Below are 21,671 nucleotides of genomic sequence, written 5' to 3' on the forward strand. Positions count from 1 at the left end.
TTATCATGGGAACCAGTAAAGGCAGTGGGATGCAGATCTCAGAGGATGGCTATGAATTCAGTTTCCAGCCAGCTATAAAAGTATTGCAGTTGCAGGCATCTGAAATTGGTTAAATGGCAATTACATTGGATTTTCTAACTGGTCCAACATATTCAGTGAACTGAACAAACAACAAATGTTTTTCATAAAGATAATGGATTTGTACCACAGCCAACGATTTTCAGAGACCATTAGTGATGTTAAAAATCCCAGAGATATTTAGCCATTGTATTTCCAACTTAGCTTTCCACTACAGTTATAATTTTATGTAGAAGTACAGTTGATTCATAGCTCTGATTATTTCGGATAGTCATTATACAGAAGAGACATTGCCTAGCAATTTCTTGTTTGGGATTCTTTAGCCATTACACTGCATAATGCCACATATTACATTTAAGTGGGGAGGAGTGTTAATAACATCATCATTAGTATCTGACTATTACTTTTCACAAGGACATTGAGCACAGTGAAGAGGAGGCTTGCACTATTAAGTTAACATTGCAAGTATAGAGGTTGAGAAGAGGAGCAGCAGTAATAGCTGACTGATGTTTGTGAAGCAAGTTGGCAACAGAGACACAAGCAGAACCCAAGCCTTGGAACACCTGAACTGAGGTACCAGCTCCTACACCATATACGACCTGCCATCAAAGAACAGACTACATGACACTAATTCAAAGAGATGAAGACTGAAAGCACCTAATCCTGTAGTAGCCAAAAGAGCAAATCTTCTATGAATTCCCACCTTTCCTACAGACTGGAGATAAACATGGGAGATAGGGCAGGATTAAAAATGGTTTCCAATAGTCCCTTGATGTACTGCTAAGCTGACTCAATAGGTCACAGACAATAGCTTCTCTTTTCAGCACTGGGTTTCTTAAAAATAGAAGCACAAGCAAGCAGGAAGCCTACAAGACTCCTTAAAGGCATTGCATGATAAATGAAAACAAAAAGCAACATAAAAACAACAAACAAGCCTCAACACTAAGCCAAAATAAAACCAGCAAAGCAGATTTAAAGGTTCCTTATTGGTTAGGCAGAAAGGCAAAAGGAAGAGGGCAGCAGATAAGGTAAAACGATGACCATTAACACTGCTAAACCCAGACTGGCCTAGGTACATCCTGTCCATCAATACTATGTTTAATTCTGAAGCTAAACACAGAAAAGAAGGAGAATGGAAGCTGACAGCTGTGGGCAACCATAAGAAACTGGAAACATTGTGCAGCTGTGCAAGTAGCAGTCATATGATGAACAAATCCAAGGACTGGCTTCTCCTAGGAGTCTGCTCTGAATGGGATTCTCCAAATGGGCAAATTTCCAACACCTAAACAGCATGACTGCAAATCAAGCAAGTCCCTGCAGCTGTTCTAAGGATCAGCTGGTGGTACGTGCCACCTAGGCAGAGCTGTTCTTTCACACAGGCAGCAGCACCCACCTCACCGCAGAATTTTTCATTAAGCTGGAATTTCACATCACTCTTGTAGACCTGCTTCAGTTAAAGCAAGCTATGCTTTTCTTTCTGTGCTGCCCAGCTACTGCAGGTGAGATGTATGACAGTTGAATAATACTTTGTACTTCTCAGTACTTTCATAGTAGAAGTGGGTTTTCTACAGATAAAGCAGAATTGCATTATATTTATTAAACAGGATACACATTTCACTCATAGATTCAGGACAACTGCCAAGGTACTCTCTTTGCTCCTGAAGCCACAGTAAAAGCAACTAACTGCAATCTACTACTTGACAGTGGAAAATATCAAATGTGGTCTTTTCTGTGCAGTGACAAATGATTTGGGATTAACTGCAATTGCAAATAGCTGCCATTAGATATACAGTGCAATGAATATGACATGAAGAATGATACAAGGGAAACCAAGCAGTAATGAAATCACATTGATTAGGTCTGTTACGGGGACTTTGACGAATGTGTTTGAGTCTGAAACCTGTTTACTGATGGCACCTATGGGAGCTGCAGTTTAAAGTGGCTCCAATGATACTTACTCACAGTGTCAAGAATGGAGATATCAAATGAAATTTTAAAGAGAAACATGGTAAGTTGACTGAAAATTACAAAGAGATTTTGAAAACCAGTTTTTACTATTGATATTTTAAAAAGCATGATGAACTACTGATTCCTGAGAAAAGGGTCATCATTCCTCTCCTAGCTGGAATAGCCTGCATGACCTGCTGGCTCTTTAAAGAAGTCATATTTTTTCTACATTTCACTGATAAAAGAGTGTGATTCAACAAGTGTGTAGAACAAACTTGCATAATTTGATCACAGGTGAAGAATATATTCCCTTTCTACCAAAGAAACCAGCAGACTTTTCAGTGATCTCTTTCTGATTTGAATCTCCTTTGTATGCTTCAGGGAATCATCATTTGAATACCTGAACATGCAACACTTTCAGATGCTGCTAAGAGGGCCTATGGAGCTACTCAAATTAGAAGCCGTGACTGTGAGAAAGTTAACTTAGCAAAAAAAGATGGAACAATTTAAAACAGCCCTGCACTACATTTAGTAAAAAGCACAAACACTTATGTATGTGGAGTCCTCATAACAAAATCTGAAACTTTAGTTTGAAGCTTAAACCTACGCCTACATTAGCATGAAGTGCGGTGTAACTGCAGCAATCTGCGGACATTAGCAGTGGATGTTTGGCCCTAAGGTCTCCCATACTAAGCAGCTGCTTGGGGGCTGGCATCACATCCTATCCCCCTGGCCTGCATGCCCCTGGGTTGCACTGAGTGTGCTCCTGGTTTCATTTTCCCAGGAGAGAACCCAGCTTGTATGCTCCTAGACTTCTGTGCCTGGAAAACCAATAGGAATAATTGAAACGAATGCTTCAAAAGTGTGATATAATCAAAAGCACCAATGTTGTCCGATTCTAGAACTCCTATCATAGTTTCTGCTGCACCACTGAACTTCTCATGGAGAGGGTTGGGGTCTTCTTGTGAGTCCTTTGCTGCTGCCAGGGATTTTGGGGGGAAGAAAACTGGGCTAACTTGGCCAGCAAGACAAGAAGCTGCTGAAGTTGTGTTCCAAATGAACATACAACTATACAGGGGACTACATTTTCATTTTACTCTAATAGGCGAGTTGTATTTGAACAAATCTGGGAACAGGAAGGAACCGGGCAATATTGCTGCATTTACGTACAACGTGTATGACAGGAGTGGAAGAGTGTGATTCTATATGAAAGATATGGAAAATGATAGGGAAAGTGATTATAATTTTCAGTTGTTTTTAGGTGAAGGCTTACTTATTCTGTCCTCTTTTGGACAATGGGAACTACTTCCTATCTTGCAGTCTAAGTAGCACTCTTAGCACTTGGACCTCTTGTACAACCTGACAGCCAAAATTTGCATGAAGGAAATTCTGAATTTCCATTGACTCTTAGAAAAAAGCTCCATTAATTATAATATGTTTTTGTTGTGTTCTGTTTTAAAAAAAGCAAAAACCAATGACAGCCATACTCTTCCTGAGAAAGCAGAAAACATTTTAAATTTCCAGAGTTCATTTTCTGAACATCTTCACAGTGGGAAATTTTGCCCAATAGCAGGATCTTCATCATGCACTTAGAACTGTGAAGGGGCTGTAATTTAACCAGGATGTTGTACAATGAGAATTCCACAGGGCTTGGATAGAAACAGATAATAAAATCTTTAAGTGATGCACGCTCAGTTTATTTTTATAGGCAAAAACATTCCCTTCTCATCCAAACACTGTACAGAATCACCATAGAATATTGAGTACTTAAGCCAGAAGCTACAGTCTCAATGAATGCACATTAACACTCCAAGTAAACCCCATGAAGATAAACATCTGTCAACATCTAGTATATCCAGGACAAGATGCCCTATAACATTTGCTGACATGGTAAGGTTGGCCCTTAATCACAGTTCTTTCTCCTTATAAGAACACATTTTTCTCCGCAGACCCTTAGAAACAATTTAAATGTGCTCTCTGAAATGCACTGTACCCTTTCCTGTTTAAGAAAGCAAGCCCTAGATAAGGAAAATCTTAGAGTAAGGGAGAATCTGTCAAGAAGCTGTGTGTAGGAAGCAGCACTCACTGTGGGCAGTTCCTGAGGAAGCTGAGCATGTAGCCTTTCCTCAGTGAAGGAAGGGGACTTCTGCTTGGGTTTGTACTCATAGGAAATTGGATGTGTGGTCAGAACTTCCACAATGAAGTGTTTAGAAGAGGATAATAAGAGGTCAAGGAAGATATTAAAAAGTTTGAGGAACACTTTAATATTATAAATCAAAATCTAAAGGTCAGAGCAAGAAAAGTAGCAGGGCCTCTCACCCCATCACAGGGACCAAACTGAATAGGACTAGACACCACGAAAACTTGAGCACCAAAAGTCTGTTTATCTCAGGTGAAGGCTGATGGAGTCCTGCTTCACGAGGTTAATGTGTCCTTAGATTTATGTTCTGGTGAATTTTTTGTTCCTTTCAAACCAGAAGGAAAACATTATAGTTCAGTGCCTTAGATATCAACACCAGAAGTATTACAGGAAAATTCAATCACATAAAACAGAAAACTGAAGACACTTCATCTGACATCCAAACAGGGAAGCCACTACTACAGTTTTCCAAGGGTTTGGATGGAAATCACAGTCCAGCTGGCGACATCTCAGTTAGCTGTTAAATTTAGTGTACTATTATTATCAATTATCTAACATCTCTAAGAACACAGGGAAAGCTCTCTGTGAGTCAGCAGAGCTGCACTCAGAGCTTACTGCATCTATAAACATCACTTGCAGTCAGCACAACTATAAACTCATAAGCCTACTGGCTAACTCTGAGGGGGCTCATAAACTGCAAAGCACTTCAGAGCCTTTGACAATACAGATTACCTTTTCTAAACCCTGTAAGTAGAAAAAGGTATAATATCTGAGTTCTCGGTGCCAACCAGTTTCCAGTGCTGAGATTCACACAGCCAACAAGATGGGCAGATGCAGACTTCTTCCTCATAACCCAACACATAACTTTTGCTAGATCATACCTCATCACTGCAACATTTATGAAGTTCAGAAGCATTATATCAGTAATTCATGGTTTCATGCCACTTTCTGTAAGACTGCATATCTCCTGGAGGGGTGCATCTTCAATTTTCAGGCTCTGGAGGTAGCCCATATATTCCAGCTCAGAAGCCTGTGGGTGATTTATGAATACTTCACACTTATTTAATGAGGCTTGCATTGTAAACAATGTAAACAGCTCTTGTTCATGAAATTCTGAAGCACCTTCAGTAAAGCTAATGACGAGAGTGTAGGAGAAATACTGAGTGAACTAAAACAATATGCCTGCCCTTTTCCTCTGCTCCTGCTTTGATTATGAATATAAGGCACACATATACACAGAATAATCAGTCCCCTGTAATGAAGGCACAAAACTAACATTTTAAGATGGAATTTAACAGAATTATCTAATTCACAAGCTCCTGCAAAAGGAAATGAAGTATGAAGAAGACAAAATTGTGTGTGGTGTTCTCATTTACAACCAACAGGAACAGTGGCTTTCTCTATCAAACATCCACGTTCCTATCAGTGTTTATTCAGATATATTTTACATTTAACATAAACTTTAATATGGTAAGGATTAATTTCATTTCCACAAATGTTTGTGTCTAGAGCATGTGCCTTTGCAAGTCTTTACAGTCTAAAATGGAATACTTTGAATTTTAATTCTGCTTTCATATCAGGAGTCACTCTGTTGTTAGGCAGATTTCTTCAAACTTGGATCTACAAATACAATTGATCTACAAAGACTATTTTGTATCAAACAACTTATCTGAGCTCCAAGAACTTGGAGAGTGCAGCTGCTGGTTGCAGTATTCTCCTTATACTAGCCTTGCTTGGTGAATTTGGGGTCATGTTATCTAGCAAGGGACTACCTTGGCAAAAGCCAGTAGATACACTGGAGTAAGCACCACTTTGTACTTCTGCAGCTTCCTATACATTCTCATGTGGTCACTGACAAAGTCCTACTCCTGGGGTGGGAAACACCTCGACAGGACCCACCCATGGATGTTTTTCAAATTAATGTACAAAGCCTTTTTAACCCTTCACTCCTGAAGGCATTTAACTTCTTCACATTCCTATTTGTGGGTGTTTTAATTCTTCAGGCTCCCTCCCTCTTTTTCTCCCCTCCTTTCTTCTCATTCCTCCATTTCATGTTTCACAAATTATCTTTGCAAAAGAAAAGAAGTGTGAAGATGTTTGTGGCAGTGCGACCACACTAATGGCACTGGCTCCTAGAGCTTTGACTTTTCACTCCACATTATACTGTGCAGTAAACATTAGGAAGGAAAATCATCCAGAAATTTGTCTCATAGAATGCCTTTTGTCAGTAAATACTGAATGCAGTGCTAGAAAGTACTTATGGCTTTGCTCCCATTATTTGACATGGTAATAAATAGCTCACACTGAAGTGACTCCCAGCCTTTTTGAGTGTAGGTAGGCAGCAGCAGCAATTCAGCACTCTCACTTAGAAGATGAAATTAAGCTGTCAGAAATATCATTTCTGTGCCAGAAGTTACAAGAAAGCTCACTGACAGCAATCTTCATTTTTTCGCCCTTCTCATTTGCCCTGTGATAACAGGGTTCTGTCTTCATTTTTGCACCTTGATTTAAATAGCTGTTGAATTTAGCTTATTTGTAGTAGTTAGTATGGACAAATTAGTTCCTACTGATGTGCTAGCCACCTTGAGATTACCAAGAAACCCAGAGTTACCAGTCAAAGAGACAAGTAGCCTGAGTAGGAGAGAAATGCAATACAGAGCAGCTTCAACTTTTGGACCTTGTTCACCCACACTTGAGAAACTAATAAATATTATGCTGTAAAAGGCTGGCAAAGGAGAAAGGCAGCAGCTCTGTGCTATAAAGAACTGTAAACACAAAAAGCATCTAGAGATGCCTATTATTTTTGGTGTAACAGAGATTAAACTTTGAATAGTTTAAAATCACCGTATATGTTTTGAGATATCCTGAAGAACTGCCATTACATTCACTATTTTTTTCCAGTGTAATCTAAGATTACAGACGTAGCTATCATATATTCAGTAACAATAAGGTGTTTGAGGCTGTAGAAGAAACCCTCTTCCAACCCAAAGCTGATTTTGCTAAACACACCCCATATCTACATGCGGAAAACAGAGAGACTATCCAGTTTACACATTAGGTGAAAAGTTGAGAGTTCTCAATAGAAACAGAAAGAAATCTCTGATATGCATTTACAACAGAGGGGTCACGCAGTCCTTTCTCAGACGCAGTACTCCGTAGGAAACAGTTTTCATCAGAGAGGTAAATTCTAAGAGTTGAATTCCTCTCAGGGCAATTAGTGGCTCTCTATCAACCGAGTCATCAGAGATTCACTCAATTACACATATTTAATACACAGGCCTAACCTTTTACTTTTTATGCATTAAGTCCAATACTATTTAGGTGACTACACTGTGCTCTTCTTCCAGAACAAACTTTCCTATCTACATTCTAATAAAAATTACTGGTGCACAGGCATCACTTCAAAGTTATATTTATCTGAAAAGGCTTTGGCAGGGCCAAAACAAAACAGGTCCTTGGAAGTTCCTGACTCGCAACTTTCTGATCTCAGCCACAAAAGGTACTGTGTCTGTCTGCCACCACCTGCTGAAACATTTCCTTGCAGTTATCAGTAGCTTCGCTCTTCTTTTTGTTCCCCACATCAATATATGCTAAAGCAATTTGGATTCTTAAGTCATCAGAACTACTTAAAAATTAGCTCTTTTCACTTGAGGATAAACATGTAGGCACAGTTCTGCACTGTGCAAACACTCACTGTCTCTGAGTAAGTGAAAGAGTTGCCCTGGACAAAACGAATCCAGAAAAACACATACAGGCTTTTGGGGGTTAAAAGCAGAGTACAGCACTAGGTCAGGGAAACAGGAGGAAGCATGGATCTTCCTAACTCTCTGGATGAACAAACAATAAGGGCTTCTGTTGAGATGAAACTCAACATACTTATTATTCAGTCCTACCTACCTCTCCCATTACTAGAAGCCTCCTTGTGATCATAGTAAGGTTGCAGCAGCCAATGACCCCAGAAAAGGATGACCAGCTTCCATAATCAGTCATTTGGCCTGAGATGAGTGGAAGCCACATGCTGACTGGTCACAAGTTAGGAAACAAGCAAGGTCTCAAGAACCTCAGAATGACTTATCACACTTGAAAATAAGTTACTGTGAATTTTCAGGCATGTAGTGAGAAGCACCACCTTGAAGGCCTTCCTGCCCCAAAATACATCATGCTCTACTTCAGCAATGTCCATATTTAAAAGTATTTGCTTTAGTTTACCCCAGCAGCAGAGAGATACTGCCATTCTGATACAATTTAATACATGTCCAGTAAAGTTCTGGAAGTAATGCTAAGAAAATGAAGAAAGCAAGCTGGTAGGAAGTGCGGCTGCCTCGTTTTTATGCTCTCACACTCTAGGTAACATATTTTGTGTACCTTTTTTTCTAGAACTTTCACTGTGTTGATAAACTCCTGTGTACCATCAGACAGTAGTAACACAAAAATGACAAAAAAAGTAGATGTTGAAGTAGCAGAGAAATGCAGCCAGTGTCCAAAACCTTACCTTTCAGAGTTGCTTTTTTCAGTACCTTCATGGCATAAAGCTGACCTGCATCAGATCCTTTGATCTTCCTCACTAGAAATACCTGGAAAATAACAGACAGTTTGTGTAAATGAGGGCCAAGCTCTTAGTTACAAGCCGTGCAGGATTTACAGAGAAACATATACTAAAATCTGGGAATTCCAGTGAAATTTCTTAGCTGAAAGTACTTCACATGCTTCACCTGCAATTGGTTGAGCTAGTTCTGGAAAGCTTCCATTTTAAGCTTTTAATTCCTGACAAGGAAAATATGTTCAATATTATTAATAGCCCTTTAAAATTCAGTTGAAGATGAGTAGTCATAATGAATGTGTGCACATTTCTGATATTATGAACGGTTTTACACGAAGTATGTAAAATCTTGCTCGTGCTTAGGAATACAGATTATTATTATTTTTATAATTATTTTCAGTAATTAAGGAGGAAGAAAAAGGTTTAACTTCTGTCATAAATCACCAAAGATGATTAACATAAAAAGTAAGGGAAGCAAAAAGTTCTTACAGCTGAAAATTTCCTCAAGCATACTTAACAAAAGGTAGGAAAATCTGGATTAACTGATAGGTTATTAAAATAAGGCATCTTTCCTTGTTACAGCGTCCTATGTTACACCTTCTGACAGGGTAAAGTTTGAACTGGAATAAACTAAATTTTAGATGAATTTTTGTGGTTTTTTGTTTGTTTAACTCCATGAAATGATTACTTCTTAGCTGAGTCTGAGTTAGTTTGTGCACTAGGATAACAGAAAAGGAACCAGTAATTTAGTCCAGTCTTTATAGGATGGTCAGGATTTTAATATTTGAAAATAAATCAATATCTTATTTGATTCCCAGGACACACTCCATCTGCAGAGGTCAAAAACATGACACCGGGGGCTCAACTCTTAATTCAGCACCTTTACTATTGGACAGAAGCTGGAAGTAAAGCCAAAATACAAGCAAAGCACCACAAAGCCCACATACGTAACATATACAGATGAATTAAAGTCTAAATGAAATTATTTTACTGTAGAACGTCTACTTCAATTGCAAAAATATGTGGCACCTATTTTAATTCATCATTTACTCAGGAGCCATGCAGCCTTGCAAATTGCCTCCATTCTAAACATGAAAAGCCAGGAAAAGAAAGGAGGAAGTCTGTTTCTAACACGTAATTTGCAAGTTGAAAGACACTTAAGACACTTCCTTCTAAAAAAATATATATATATATTATATTATATTTATAATTATATATATATATTATATTATATTTATAATTATATATATATATAATTTTATATATATATATATATATATAAAACTGTAAAACAACTACAGTTTTCTCAAGCACTCTCTGAGAAAAGGTTTGTGGGAGGAGATAACTTTTAACACCCTTCCACTTCCAGAGAAGCTGAAAAGAAAAAAAAAAGTAAATTCTCTCTAAACACGTTAACCAGGGCTCTTACATCTGCACAACATCACAGCTACAACACTCCTGCTATACGATCTGACACATTTTTGTTGAGGCTTTCATTCTCAAGATGTTTCCTGTACATGAGAGATATGCACAGTTCTACAGCTAAGCTGCCCAAACTTGCTGAGATTGGGCACGTGTTGCTGGTTCCTGTTTCCCATTTCCCAGTTTGAAGAACGTGCAAGTACCTCTGGTACTCACAACTGCAGAAATAAATATGAAATCTGGATGCAACAGGAACACATAAGGTTTTCTGAAGTGTTTTTCATTAACATTCATAATAAATTAAGCTCAGCTGCTCCAGTATTAAAAGGAAGTCAATTCATTTAGAAGTTCAAATAGAAAGAGAAATGTTGGGATATTTTTCCATCCAGTCCAAGTCAAAGGTTTAATTTTTGCACTGCTTTTTAAGGGAGGAAGAAGTTTCAAAGTAATTTTGCCAAAACACTAGATTTTTAGCATTAACATTATTGTGCATATATATATATATAAAGAAAAACAAGGAAAAATAAAGAAAATGTTAAATCCCAAAACCTTAATATTACAATTTTAAGACTTACTGACATACAACAATACAGTATGTTGCATCTGCAGAAATAGGCTGCAGTTCTAGAAATAACCACTATCCTCCATATTATCTTGCAAAACTATTATCCCAGTTGCTGTAATAACTAATCAATTTACATTTCTAGTCACTATTCAGCTGTTCTATGCAACATGGGATAGGGCATTTGGTCTGTGTTCCCTCCAAAATAGATGACTCAAGAACACCGTGTGCTGTTTCAGAGGGTACTGAAATTATGAAACCAAAAAGGAAAAAGAACAAATTAAAATGCATTGCATTGAAAAATGGTGTTTGCTTCCGAACTATTCTTAAAGGTATAGTCTTGATAGTTCTTGAGACTATGAAGTGGTCCTGGAGTACTTATGGACTCCTTACATTAGCTATAATAATTTACCAGAATACTATGGGCATATTCCTGAGCAGAATTTCAGTTTTCTAGTATGATTTGCATGAAAACACCTCAGGCTATGAGTAAGCAAATGTATTGCTAGAACTAGTAAAAGCTCCTTAGCTGGAGTACTGAGTACACCTCCAAAATCCTACTCCAGAAATCTAAACAAGCGCTGTGACTTTCAATAGTGTTAAGTGTACTCCCCCTCTGAATCCAAAGGCAGTTTCTTTAATTCTGCAGAAAATAATGTAGGTCCCAGGTAAGAAACTTGAAAAACAGCTTTGCATCCCCAGAGACTTACAGATTTGAGCCATCAGCTGAAATACTGAAGTGATGAAAATTCACACATTTAGAGACTGTGTAAAAATCTCTGACCAGACTTCACTTCTATGATGCTTTTGCGAATTTACTGACCAATTTCACGTGAGATACTAAAGTGACTTACAATTGCACAACTTTAGACAGGTCTAATGTCCACACTCACATGCTGATCCTGCAGCAAATCGAGTGGAATGTGTCAAAGAAATCTTATGTCATTTTAGAAAGTGGTAGCAGAGGCTAGACGTTTCAATTATACGGTGCCTGAAGCTAGAATGCTGAATTTGACAGTTAATAATGAAATACATCAGTACAATCTAAGACATTCAAAACCCAAATATCATTATAGTGCTCTCAAGCAGTTCTCTACATCAAAACTTGGTAGTGAATGCTAATTCTTTTGATGTCTATCATCTCAGGGATCTTATAATTCTGAAATACTCGGAAAGCTACTAAATACACTCAAAATAGCTGGTTTTTGTTTGTTTGTTTGTTTTTTCATGAATAAAACTGAGGATCCTAGCTCATTGCTATGGTTCTCAGCTTTTGCTAGGTACCTCAGAAGATTTTAGGTACAAATCAGTTCTTCAGGTTAGCTGGAATTAGGCTCACCTTTCCACAGGTTTCAAAGGCTTATTTAGTTAAACCATGGACAGAAATTAATGACAAACTAGAATGCCCCTTTTTTCTCTCCATTTTCCCTTCCTATTCTCATTTGCAAATGACATCCTTTGGAAAAGGAATTGCCTATGGGACTGAGAAAAGCCTTGGACTTAAGATAAAAATGTTGTTTCTCAATAGCTTGTGGTCATGCAAGTAGGCAATGTCTTCAATACGCATGCTTTATGTATACAGTATGCATACATATATACTTTCATAAGCACTTGGCAGTGAAAAGTATAAGGAAATACAGCTTGGTTATTGGTGTCAAAACTCAAAACAAAGACAGTGCAATGAAAATTCAGTCCTTAGCATCTAAGTCTAAGAAAGCAGCTTTTCTTACAAAATCATTGTGAGGTAACCAGCAGGGTGAAAGTTGGGGACTTTGAAATATGCTTGGGATCACATCTGTCCTCAACAGAAATTGGGAAGCAAACTTCTTTTAAGCTTTTCAGCATTCCTACAACTAAGCAGCAGTAGCACATTACTTAACCAGTGAATATGTCAGAAAGGGGGAAAGGAGTCTAACCTTATAAACAGTGCTGTTCTCTAATGCTTACTTCCATTCCTTAGACTAGGTCCAGAGTGAGAAATATTATTTTCTAAACTGTTCTATATACAGGATACCAGTAAAGACAGTAAAGACAGATCATTAAAATGAAGGCAGAAGACGCTTATCTGCCTTTACAATACTGTATGTCTGGGCAGTGCTACCAGTGCAAATGAACTCAGAGAAAGAATGCAACATTTTCATTGTTGCTCTAAGTGATTAGATGGCATTAAAAATTACCTTTCCGTATGAACCTTGTCCTAATACTTTCAGCAGCTCAAATTGAGAAGGATCTGCTTTTTCAAAACCTTCCTTCACATGGTGACTGATGTCTATTTCCTTCACAATACCTTCTTCCTGCAAAGGAAACAACAAAAAAACAAAATTGCCAAATCAGAACCATCATCCTAAGGAAACATACTGTTAATTAAAACCTTGTCCTGTGTAATGCTATAATCATGTTTGAAATTTTGAAAATAGAAGCAAATGTTTGTTCAAATATTCCACGTGCCTTTAACATGCAGGACAGGGTAATGAGTTAGATACCAGGACAGCCTCCTGTTTATCAGTCTCAATATTATATCTAAATAAAGCTATAGCAAACTAAAACAAATATACCACAGAGCTCAGTGCTTATGGCAGACCCTTGCTAACATAGTTCCACGTTCCCAGATCAGTACTACAGAGGCTCTAGCACACTTCTTTCCACATACTTCTTCCTTCCTGCTCAAAGCATCACTTCAAATTCATCTTAAAAAGCAAAGCTCACTTTAGTCTCAAGCAGCAATTCTTATGAGTAGACTATAAAGAAAGGGCATTGGTAAAAGAACATTTTCCAACTCACCTTGAACAATGGAAAGTTACTACAGAAAATAAATTAAAGATTTAGATGTGAAAGTGAGGTGGAAGGGGAAAGAATGGCAAACACAAGAGAAAGCTGTACAAGGACTCTTTAACTGTAACAAGAGATATTTGATTTAGTAGTTTGTATAATGTTATTATGGCATGTTCCTCTAAAAAGAGAGTGGCTGGGTTATAGGAGAGCCAGAGGGATTACACTGAGTTTGCAGCAATGTAAAAAATCTTTGAGCTGAAGAGAAACCTGGAAGAAATATCTTCTCTTCAAGGACACGGTGATGAGGGAAGATATTATTTACACACCTTCTTATTTCTGCAGTGTTTTGCATACCAACATTTGAGGACACTTTCCTATTAAAAATAGTAGTTCTAATTTCTCAACAACTGAAGTGTGTTTTTTTAGTATAAAATTTATTTTGTTCAATTTCCCAGATTAAGGGGAATTGCTCACTTGGGAGTAGATTTGAATATTTATGCATCTACTAAAAATCATTGTAATCTTTGAAACATTACTTTTAGTTTGAATTTTGCTGTAATTCTCCTTTTTTTTTTTCCTTTCTTTTTTTCTCAATAAGATATATTGATATATAACATATGTATAAAGCTTTTCTTCCCTTCTTAAGCTACACGTAGTAAAAATAGAAATAACAACCTAAAATGAAATTGCATTCACAAACATATTTGGCCAAAACATATTCATTTACTAAACCAAACGAATGCTCATTTGTTCACTTCATTCATCTCTCCTCCAAGAAAACTGCTTTTACTTCCTATCAGCTATAACAACTCATCTGATGCATGGCTAGCATTACCCTAACAGTTCTGCATGCTGCAGCTTCGTCCCTCTTCTTTCCTCCCTTCCTCTTTACACTCATGTGCTTTGTAATGGGGACTATATCCTCTTCTTGGTTTGGAACGCTTCCTGTACTTTACGTATGCTCCCAGAATCATGGAAAACAATCATCATCTGACAGCAACTAGTTTTTGTGATCCTAATTTCTCTAGTTTAAGTGATTTGCATGAAAGGAAATGCTTGATACCAAAAGCCAGTTTTCACAGAGAGATTTAAAGCTTTTCTAACAGTGAACAACTGCCAAAAGCATCTTGTTTTTCTGACTTTAATTACTGTGGAGGACAAAGTATCTTTCTGATTAAATATATATGTATATATATATGCTTCATTTCATTCTTCTTCTATATGAAATAAACAATAATAAGCTAAAATAAATTTTCAAAAGCACTGTTTTTCATGGAACTATGTGGAGAAATGGAAGTCATCATCAAGTCCTGGACTGTTGAGCTTTCATGCTGAGGAACATGCATTTTTATGTGAACTGCTTGCAGCTGAGAAATGTGCACTCTGTTAAGAACATCATTTTGAGATTAGCCTGTTTGGCTATACTACTGATTTGGTAAAGTATCTGTGTTATGTGGATCACCAACCATTGTACACACAAAGAGTTATTCCCCATACAGTCAGGCTCCTGCCCTGATTCATCATCCATTACTCTATACAGCAGACCTCGTATGTTTGGGAGTTGATTCCCCACTTACCATAAACAGAATTCTGAGATGACTGGCTTCCACAGGCCAGCATGTGTGTATGGTCATCTCTTAAGAAATATCAAACAATGAAAATACGGAATGACTTCTTTCTCAAGTCAGAAAATCTTGAGAACACTCAGTCACCATTTCAGCATTTTGCTCATCCCTGTTTGCCCAGAAGCACAGCAAGGACCATTCCTCAGAACAAGATGAAGTATAAGGCAGAAGAAAAAAAGACAAACCTCAGTTTAATATACTCCGTCTTCCTCAGATTTGCTTCTACTTTGATCTAACATCTCAGACTCAAAGTTTGTGATTGAAATCTACAACCCGAAGAGAACACCAAATCCAATCATTTTTGTGAGGCTGCATTTCAGCCTGAACTATGCAGTCATTTCAGCTACATTTGCAAGTTTAAATGATGAGTGAGTTTCAATTTATCCATTAAGATTAGTCATCAAAGCCACAGGTATACAACCATAAGCATTTTTCCCATTGTGTTATTAAATTTAATATAACTTCTTTCATTCAATGTGTTCAGTTACAGGAATATCTTGGGAGTATTAAGATGATGAATTCAAGCATTTCCAGAGAATAGCATTATTATTTCATAACTTACAATAAGAACAATAATAACATGTATATTTAATTAAATCTCAAAAAAAAAAAAAAAAAAAAAAGTATATATTTCAAAAAGAACAGGACCACATAGAAGGCTGGGTAGTGTTTTGCCATTGCACTCATTTTAAAGAGGGAAAAAGGCTGGTAGAATATGATTCAAAGAATCATAAAAATGTTGGTTTGAAGGGACTTCTGGAGGTCATCTAGCCCAACACTCCTGCTCAGACTTCCACCGACACTTGATCAGGCTGGCTGGTTTTTGTCCACTGTACTTCTCAGTACCTCAAATAATGTAGCTTGAGCCACTTCCTATGAAAGATTATTCTTCTTCAATTTGCCTGGCGCAGAAATGCCCACAGTCATGTCAAGCTGCCTGTTCCAGGGGTTCTTAGGAGGAAGCAGGATGTTTATCTAGGAAGGCAGGATTTCCTGTGGATTTCCTGTGGTCTCCTCACTAGGAAGGGGCAACAAAGCAGCATTGAAGAAAAACGTGCCAGACTGCTCCTTTGTCTGCCAATCACCACTACAGTGGCATTGCTTGTGAACTGCCAGGGGACAGCAGGTATTTTAGTTGGTATGACAAATCCCCACCTCCCTCTGGAGCAAAAAGCAAAGCTTCCAGTACTCGAGACTGAACATGCAGTCCCTTTAAGGAAATATATTCCCATGCGTTGTGTTTCTTGCTCTCTGACACTGGGCTGAGGTATTTTAAGTTCAGCCACTTACAAGACTTCAGCAGAGAAACAGCCAAGGCTGAAAACTATCCACTTTCCCACAACATCAGAAGATGCTGAATGCCTTTACCGCCACTCAGAATCAATGGAGCAACCACACTACCACACTCTCAACCATTTACATTAAGTGACTATCAACACCAAGCACTTCTATTTTTATTGAAGCATCAGCATGAATCTTGTTAGAACTACTCAGGATCTTGTTAGAATTACTCAGGAAATGTAATTTTCTGGAACTACATAGTGGGAAAGAGTGAAAGTGAATTGGAAATATGCAGAATGAAGCACTGGTCTTAGAAATGCTCTTGACTGAGCGTCCGCATGGCATGCAAACATACTACATATAGAATTGTGTCAATCTAAATTAGTGGAAGGGAATACATTCTCAAAGAGATGGTAACTCGGAGTGTTTAGAATTCAGATATGCAGGTGTAGTCTTAACAAGCAGGACCCAAGGAGTAAAGGTACCTGAAGGTACCCTAATTAGTCTTACAATGCTTAGTTAATTCTTAAGCTGCTTGATGGCTTTCTGTAGATTTCCACAACAAAAGCAGCCGCAAGAAAATGGTCACTGATATTTGTCTAGAGCTATCCAAATAGTTTAGCTAAGGGTTTTTGCTCTTGCCTATAAACCAATGCTGTGAGTAAAGACCACAGAAGAATCAAGGGTTATCAGTGCCAGGCCATGCATTTCCTTGCACACATTCAACATCCTCATAGCTTATTCGTCTGCACAAATATTTGAATGACTTCTGCTTGTTTTACCCTCCCACAAAAACAAACATAGTTTTATGTTTCCATTATAATATTCTTACTTATCATCCCCTATCATCCCTATGATGGAATGTGGGATAATTTGCCTCAGGTACCAATGATCAGAATGAGAACTAAACTAAGAGAGCACAAGTGCTGTGGGCAGATCTCCAGTTATTTTTGTTTTGAGTTGCATTTTTCAATTGCTTGGTCCAGCAAGCATAACTTATCTGCACTAGCAATTTGCACTGCAACAACTAAACTGAGGCAAAATATTCATACTGCAGACAACAGTCAGACTTCTGTGCACAATATGAAGAAACTATTTCAATGGAAAGAATTTCATTCTGGAAAAAAATAAACAATCCATGTGTCTGTCAGTCTCTGAAATGGTTTTGATCAATGACTCAAAAATGAATGTTCCACAGTTTGGTCTTGCAACAGCTGTGCACAGCAGCCCAGGCTCTTGCTCCCTGCTGACTTGTCCCGACACTGCATTAGCAGAAATGCTTGACTTGATGAGGCTTAATCTTTTGCAAACCTCTGTAAATATTTACGTTTGCACAAAAAGCATCATCCTGTGGCAAAAGTGAGACAGCTTCAAGGAAACACATAACTGAGCAACACAGATGATGGGAGAGAGGGCAATGAACTGCATGATGATGGAAGAAGAATGGAGAGTGATTCTCTGTGCTAATTAATACAAGACAAATCAATTTAGAACTGCTTTCCATTATTCACTTAAGCACTCACCTGCACCCCAATTTGGTAGAAATTTTGGACAAACAAGTAATCCAGGATTTAGACACAAGTATCTTTTTGATCTCCTTTCCATTGTGACACAGGAGAACAGAGCCTCTGCCCTTGCCCTGTGACTGCAGATAGCTGAGATGCATCTGCTTTGGTATTTCCCGGAGGCAGCAGGGGTAACACAGAAGGCAAGCTGCTCCCACTAACTCTGATCTCAGCTCACTTAAAAGATTTCCTCACACAGATTTTGGAGAAAGATGCAGTAGTGCCCAGTTACTGCCAGGAAGCAACCACAGAGAACTCTTCCAACTGACAGAATAGTAATGACTCACTGTTGCATGTATGAGAAGGACTGGAAAGTGCAGGAGTATAGACTTGGGAATGGGATACAAAAGTCATGTGGAAGCATAAAACATTCAGGAGAGTAGCTCTTTTCAGCCATATAGCCTCTTGTTGCCCACACCACAGTCCTTCAGCAAAACATCCCCCAGGTCTCTGAAGGAGAGGAGCTAAGGTCAACTTCAAACCCAGAGACCACCTCTGTTGCATTTCAATCACATGCAATACCTTTCCTTTCCAAGACTTCCTGAACTGGTGTGAAATAGCTGGAGATGGTGCCATTCCAGAGATGACTACTTTTAGCAATACATAATTTTATGCAATTATATCACACAGAAGTTATGTTGCTAATGGAAGATGGTTATTGGTTCGCAGCTTGTTGGACACAGTTCTGCTATTTCTTCCTTTACCTCCCCACTTTCACACAATCAAAACTGCCACGCACCTATGTTGCCTTCATTTTCCAATAAAAATATCTGGAATTTTGATATACAGTTTTTTCAGCCTCCATATCTTATGGGCTTACATGCTTTAGGGACTGAAGTCCATGAAGAAATGAATTAAAATGTTGCAAGAGAAAAAAACGGTAATCCTAAAGAGAAGTTATCTCTTCCAGAGAATCATTATTAGTCTATAGCATATGCTCAAGATACAGACTTTATTTTGTTACTTGCCTTACCATTTAATATAGGTCACCACCTAATATAAAAACAAATCACAACTATTCAACATCCAAGTATCATAGGCAACACAACACTTCAAAATAACATGGTTCATTATGGAAGCACATTTAAAACTCTGATATGGGAACAGTTAGGACAGGATATGTCTGACAATAATGATTCCAGCTTTTCACCACTGTTTCAGAGGTTCTACTCTGGTTCAAGCCATAGGAGAGTAATTTACATCAAGATGTAATAATTTATTTGAATGCCTAACACAGGAAATTAAATGCTGGCCTGTGTTCAGTTCTTTAAGAAAAAATATTCACATTTAAAAAAAAAAAAAAAAAAAAAAAAAAAAAAAAAAAAGAGTAAAGTATATAAGTATTTTCATTAGCCTCCTCTCAAGCCCATCTCCAGTAGTTCTTAGATTTAAAAGAAATAAATAAAAAATAAAAATTAAAATCTTCCATTTTAAAAGAATGCCCAGAGTGCCAAATACCCTCCCTCAGCATTTCCCCAACTCTGTATTCAACTTCCTTTCCTTTCCTTTCCTTTCCTTTCCTTTCCTTTCCTTTCCTTTCCTTTCCTTTCCTTTCCTTTCCTTTCCTTTCCTTTCCTTTCCTTTCCTTTCCTTTCCTTTCCTTTCCTTTCCTTTCCTTTCCTTTCCTTTCCTTTCCTTTCCTTTCCTTCCTCATGTCTTGACATTTGAGGTTCAGCTGAAATAAAACTAGAAGCAAAAAAAGGCTTTCAGGAGAATCACAGAGATCAAGGCCAGCAACTACAATGATGTGCTGGATAAACTGGTGAAGTCCACAAGCTGGAAGTTTGAGTATTAGAGAGATTTGGCTTCTGTGCTACGAGACTTTCTATGTATCTTTGATTAATCACTTAGGGTTAGCCTTTGTAAAACAAATGCCAGCATTTATGGTGCAGGAGACAACCGTTTGAACTAATTGTCCAGCCTTATGCACAGTCATTGAAAAGAAACATACACTTTGTCAGAAACAGAGATCAGGTGAAGTCACATTCTTGTAGCACATGTTTATCTCTGATTATATGAATACAGGGGGTCCTGAATTTGGGTGAGATGAATTGCCATCTAATGTAAAAATTTGAATAATACTTGAGTAGTATTTCAGTCAGATTTTAAGTAGCCTGACAAGAAATAGGTTCACAAATGCTTGACCTGGAAGTTTCAACATAACTTCTGCTGAAATAAAATACTTTCAAACAGAAGTTAGATGATTGCAACTTTTAGGTGCTTAAAAATACACTAAGGTGCTGGGAGTAATTCAGGCATCAGGACTTTGCAGTTTTAATAAATTAGACATTATATCCACTTTCTCCTCAACCAAATCAGATAAATTGCTTTTTGTTACCTCTTGAGAATACCGTGAGAATTAGTACAGAAAAAATAAATAAATATATATATATATACATATACGTGTGTGTGTGTGTGTATGAAATTACCGCACACTGATGCATTTCATTGGTGCAGCCCACAAAGATTTATGTGGAGCAGTGAGTAGAAGGCATTAATAAAAATATATATATATATATATATATATACACTATTGAAGCAAGGAGTTAATAAAAATAAAGCAGAAGAAGAGCAGAACCATCTGGTCACAAAGTATACAAACAGTTGGCCAGCTTTACTCATGCAGCAGCACTTTACAAATACTCAAATACATTTGTGAACTTTAACAGTCTCAAAATGAGTCACACCATTCAACGACAAAGCATCTACACTGCTCTGAGCTACAATAAATACAAGCAAGAAAATTTTCATCAACATCCCTTTACATCCCTTGGTTTACATCTGTGCTTTTTACATTATGTCTCAGAAGAGTTGTAAGGTCCACTACCAATTGTACTACAGGCAAAGGAAGAGAACTTGCTGCTCATTCACTAATGAACAAACAATAACTAAGAGTGGATCCAGTGCCTAGAAGAAACCGTTGTTACTTCTAAAAGATAAGTGTTCTTATTGCCTTAGGGTGGTGAGTTTGTAACATGAAGCAGAATTATGAAGACTACATGGAATATTAAGGGACAGCACACATCACGGCACGGCTCCACCATAGCTCAGGTTCTGCTGCCAGGTCAGCAAATGCCCTGTGTGCTCTGCTCTAAACGACCTGTAAATTCTTCGCAAGCAGGTCGGTGGCTTCTGTGGAGATGTCCCAGGAGTGCCACCACCTTCCACCACTGCATCCCTCTTTCCAGAGCTGCCTGGCAACCGCTGCAGTGCACCAGCCCTTGCAGGTATCCCTAATGACTATCCTAACGTAATGGCAACCCACTGTTCATACACTTGTGTTGCAGGGCATGGATAGCTCCATATGCGTCCGTGCCTCATCTCTAAACTGCAGATAAGACCATTTTCCTTTTCATGGTGTTACTGGAGTAGAATGGCACTGGAAAGAGTACTAAATTCTCCAGTATTGTGCTATCAAGCTCACAGAAGCAGGAAAGCAAACAAAGAATCTTTCTGTTCTGGACACCATTCAAGAAACATAGCAAGTTACTGTCTCCAGTTCACTTACTGCTATGCTCAGCTTCTTAACAGACTAGAGAAGAAATTCCTGATGCTGTACTAGTGCAGGCAGTGTGAAATAAAAACTCCAGCTGCATTAAGAAGATAAACTACTTAAGCAAAACATATTTGTAACCATTTCCACACTGTTTCCAAGTGAACCAAAGGAAAAACTGCTAAGCATAGTAGTGTAAACAGCATTGCTGCGTAGTACGTAGAAAATACCGTAAAAAACCCCAGT

General features: G+C 38.0%; 2 protein-coding genes across 5 annotated transcripts in view; both read right to left on the minus strand.

The window, feature by feature from the left end:
• The window catches only part of MPC1 (mitochondrial pyruvate carrier 1), a 222,861-nt gene that overhangs the window by 96,469 nt on the left and 104,721 nt on the right, over positions 1–21,671 (minus strand). The gene's annotated exons all lie outside the window — the stretch shown is intronic.
• RPS6KA2 (ribosomal protein S6 kinase A2) overlaps positions 1–21,671 on the minus strand; it is a 248,001-nt gene that overhangs the window by 74,162 nt on the left and 152,168 nt on the right. For all 4 annotated transcript variants that reach the window (XM_072331144.1, XM_072331143.1, XM_072331146.1 and 1 more), the window contains 2 exons: positions 12,867–12,983; positions 8,658–8,739 (listed from right to left, as the gene is read on the minus strand). In XM_072331144.1, coding sequence (XP_072187245.1) covers positions 8,658–8,739; positions 12,867–12,983 — 199 coding nt within the window. The remainder of the gene's footprint in view (positions 1–8,657; positions 8,740–12,866; positions 12,984–21,671) is intronic.

This window comes from Excalfactoria chinensis, chromosome 3, assembly GCF_039878825.1.
Source record: "Excalfactoria chinensis isolate bCotChi1 chromosome 3, bCotChi1.hap2, whole genome shotgun sequence".
Taxonomy (NCBI): domain Eukaryota; kingdom Metazoa; phylum Chordata; class Aves; order Galliformes; family Phasianidae; genus Excalfactoria; species Excalfactoria chinensis.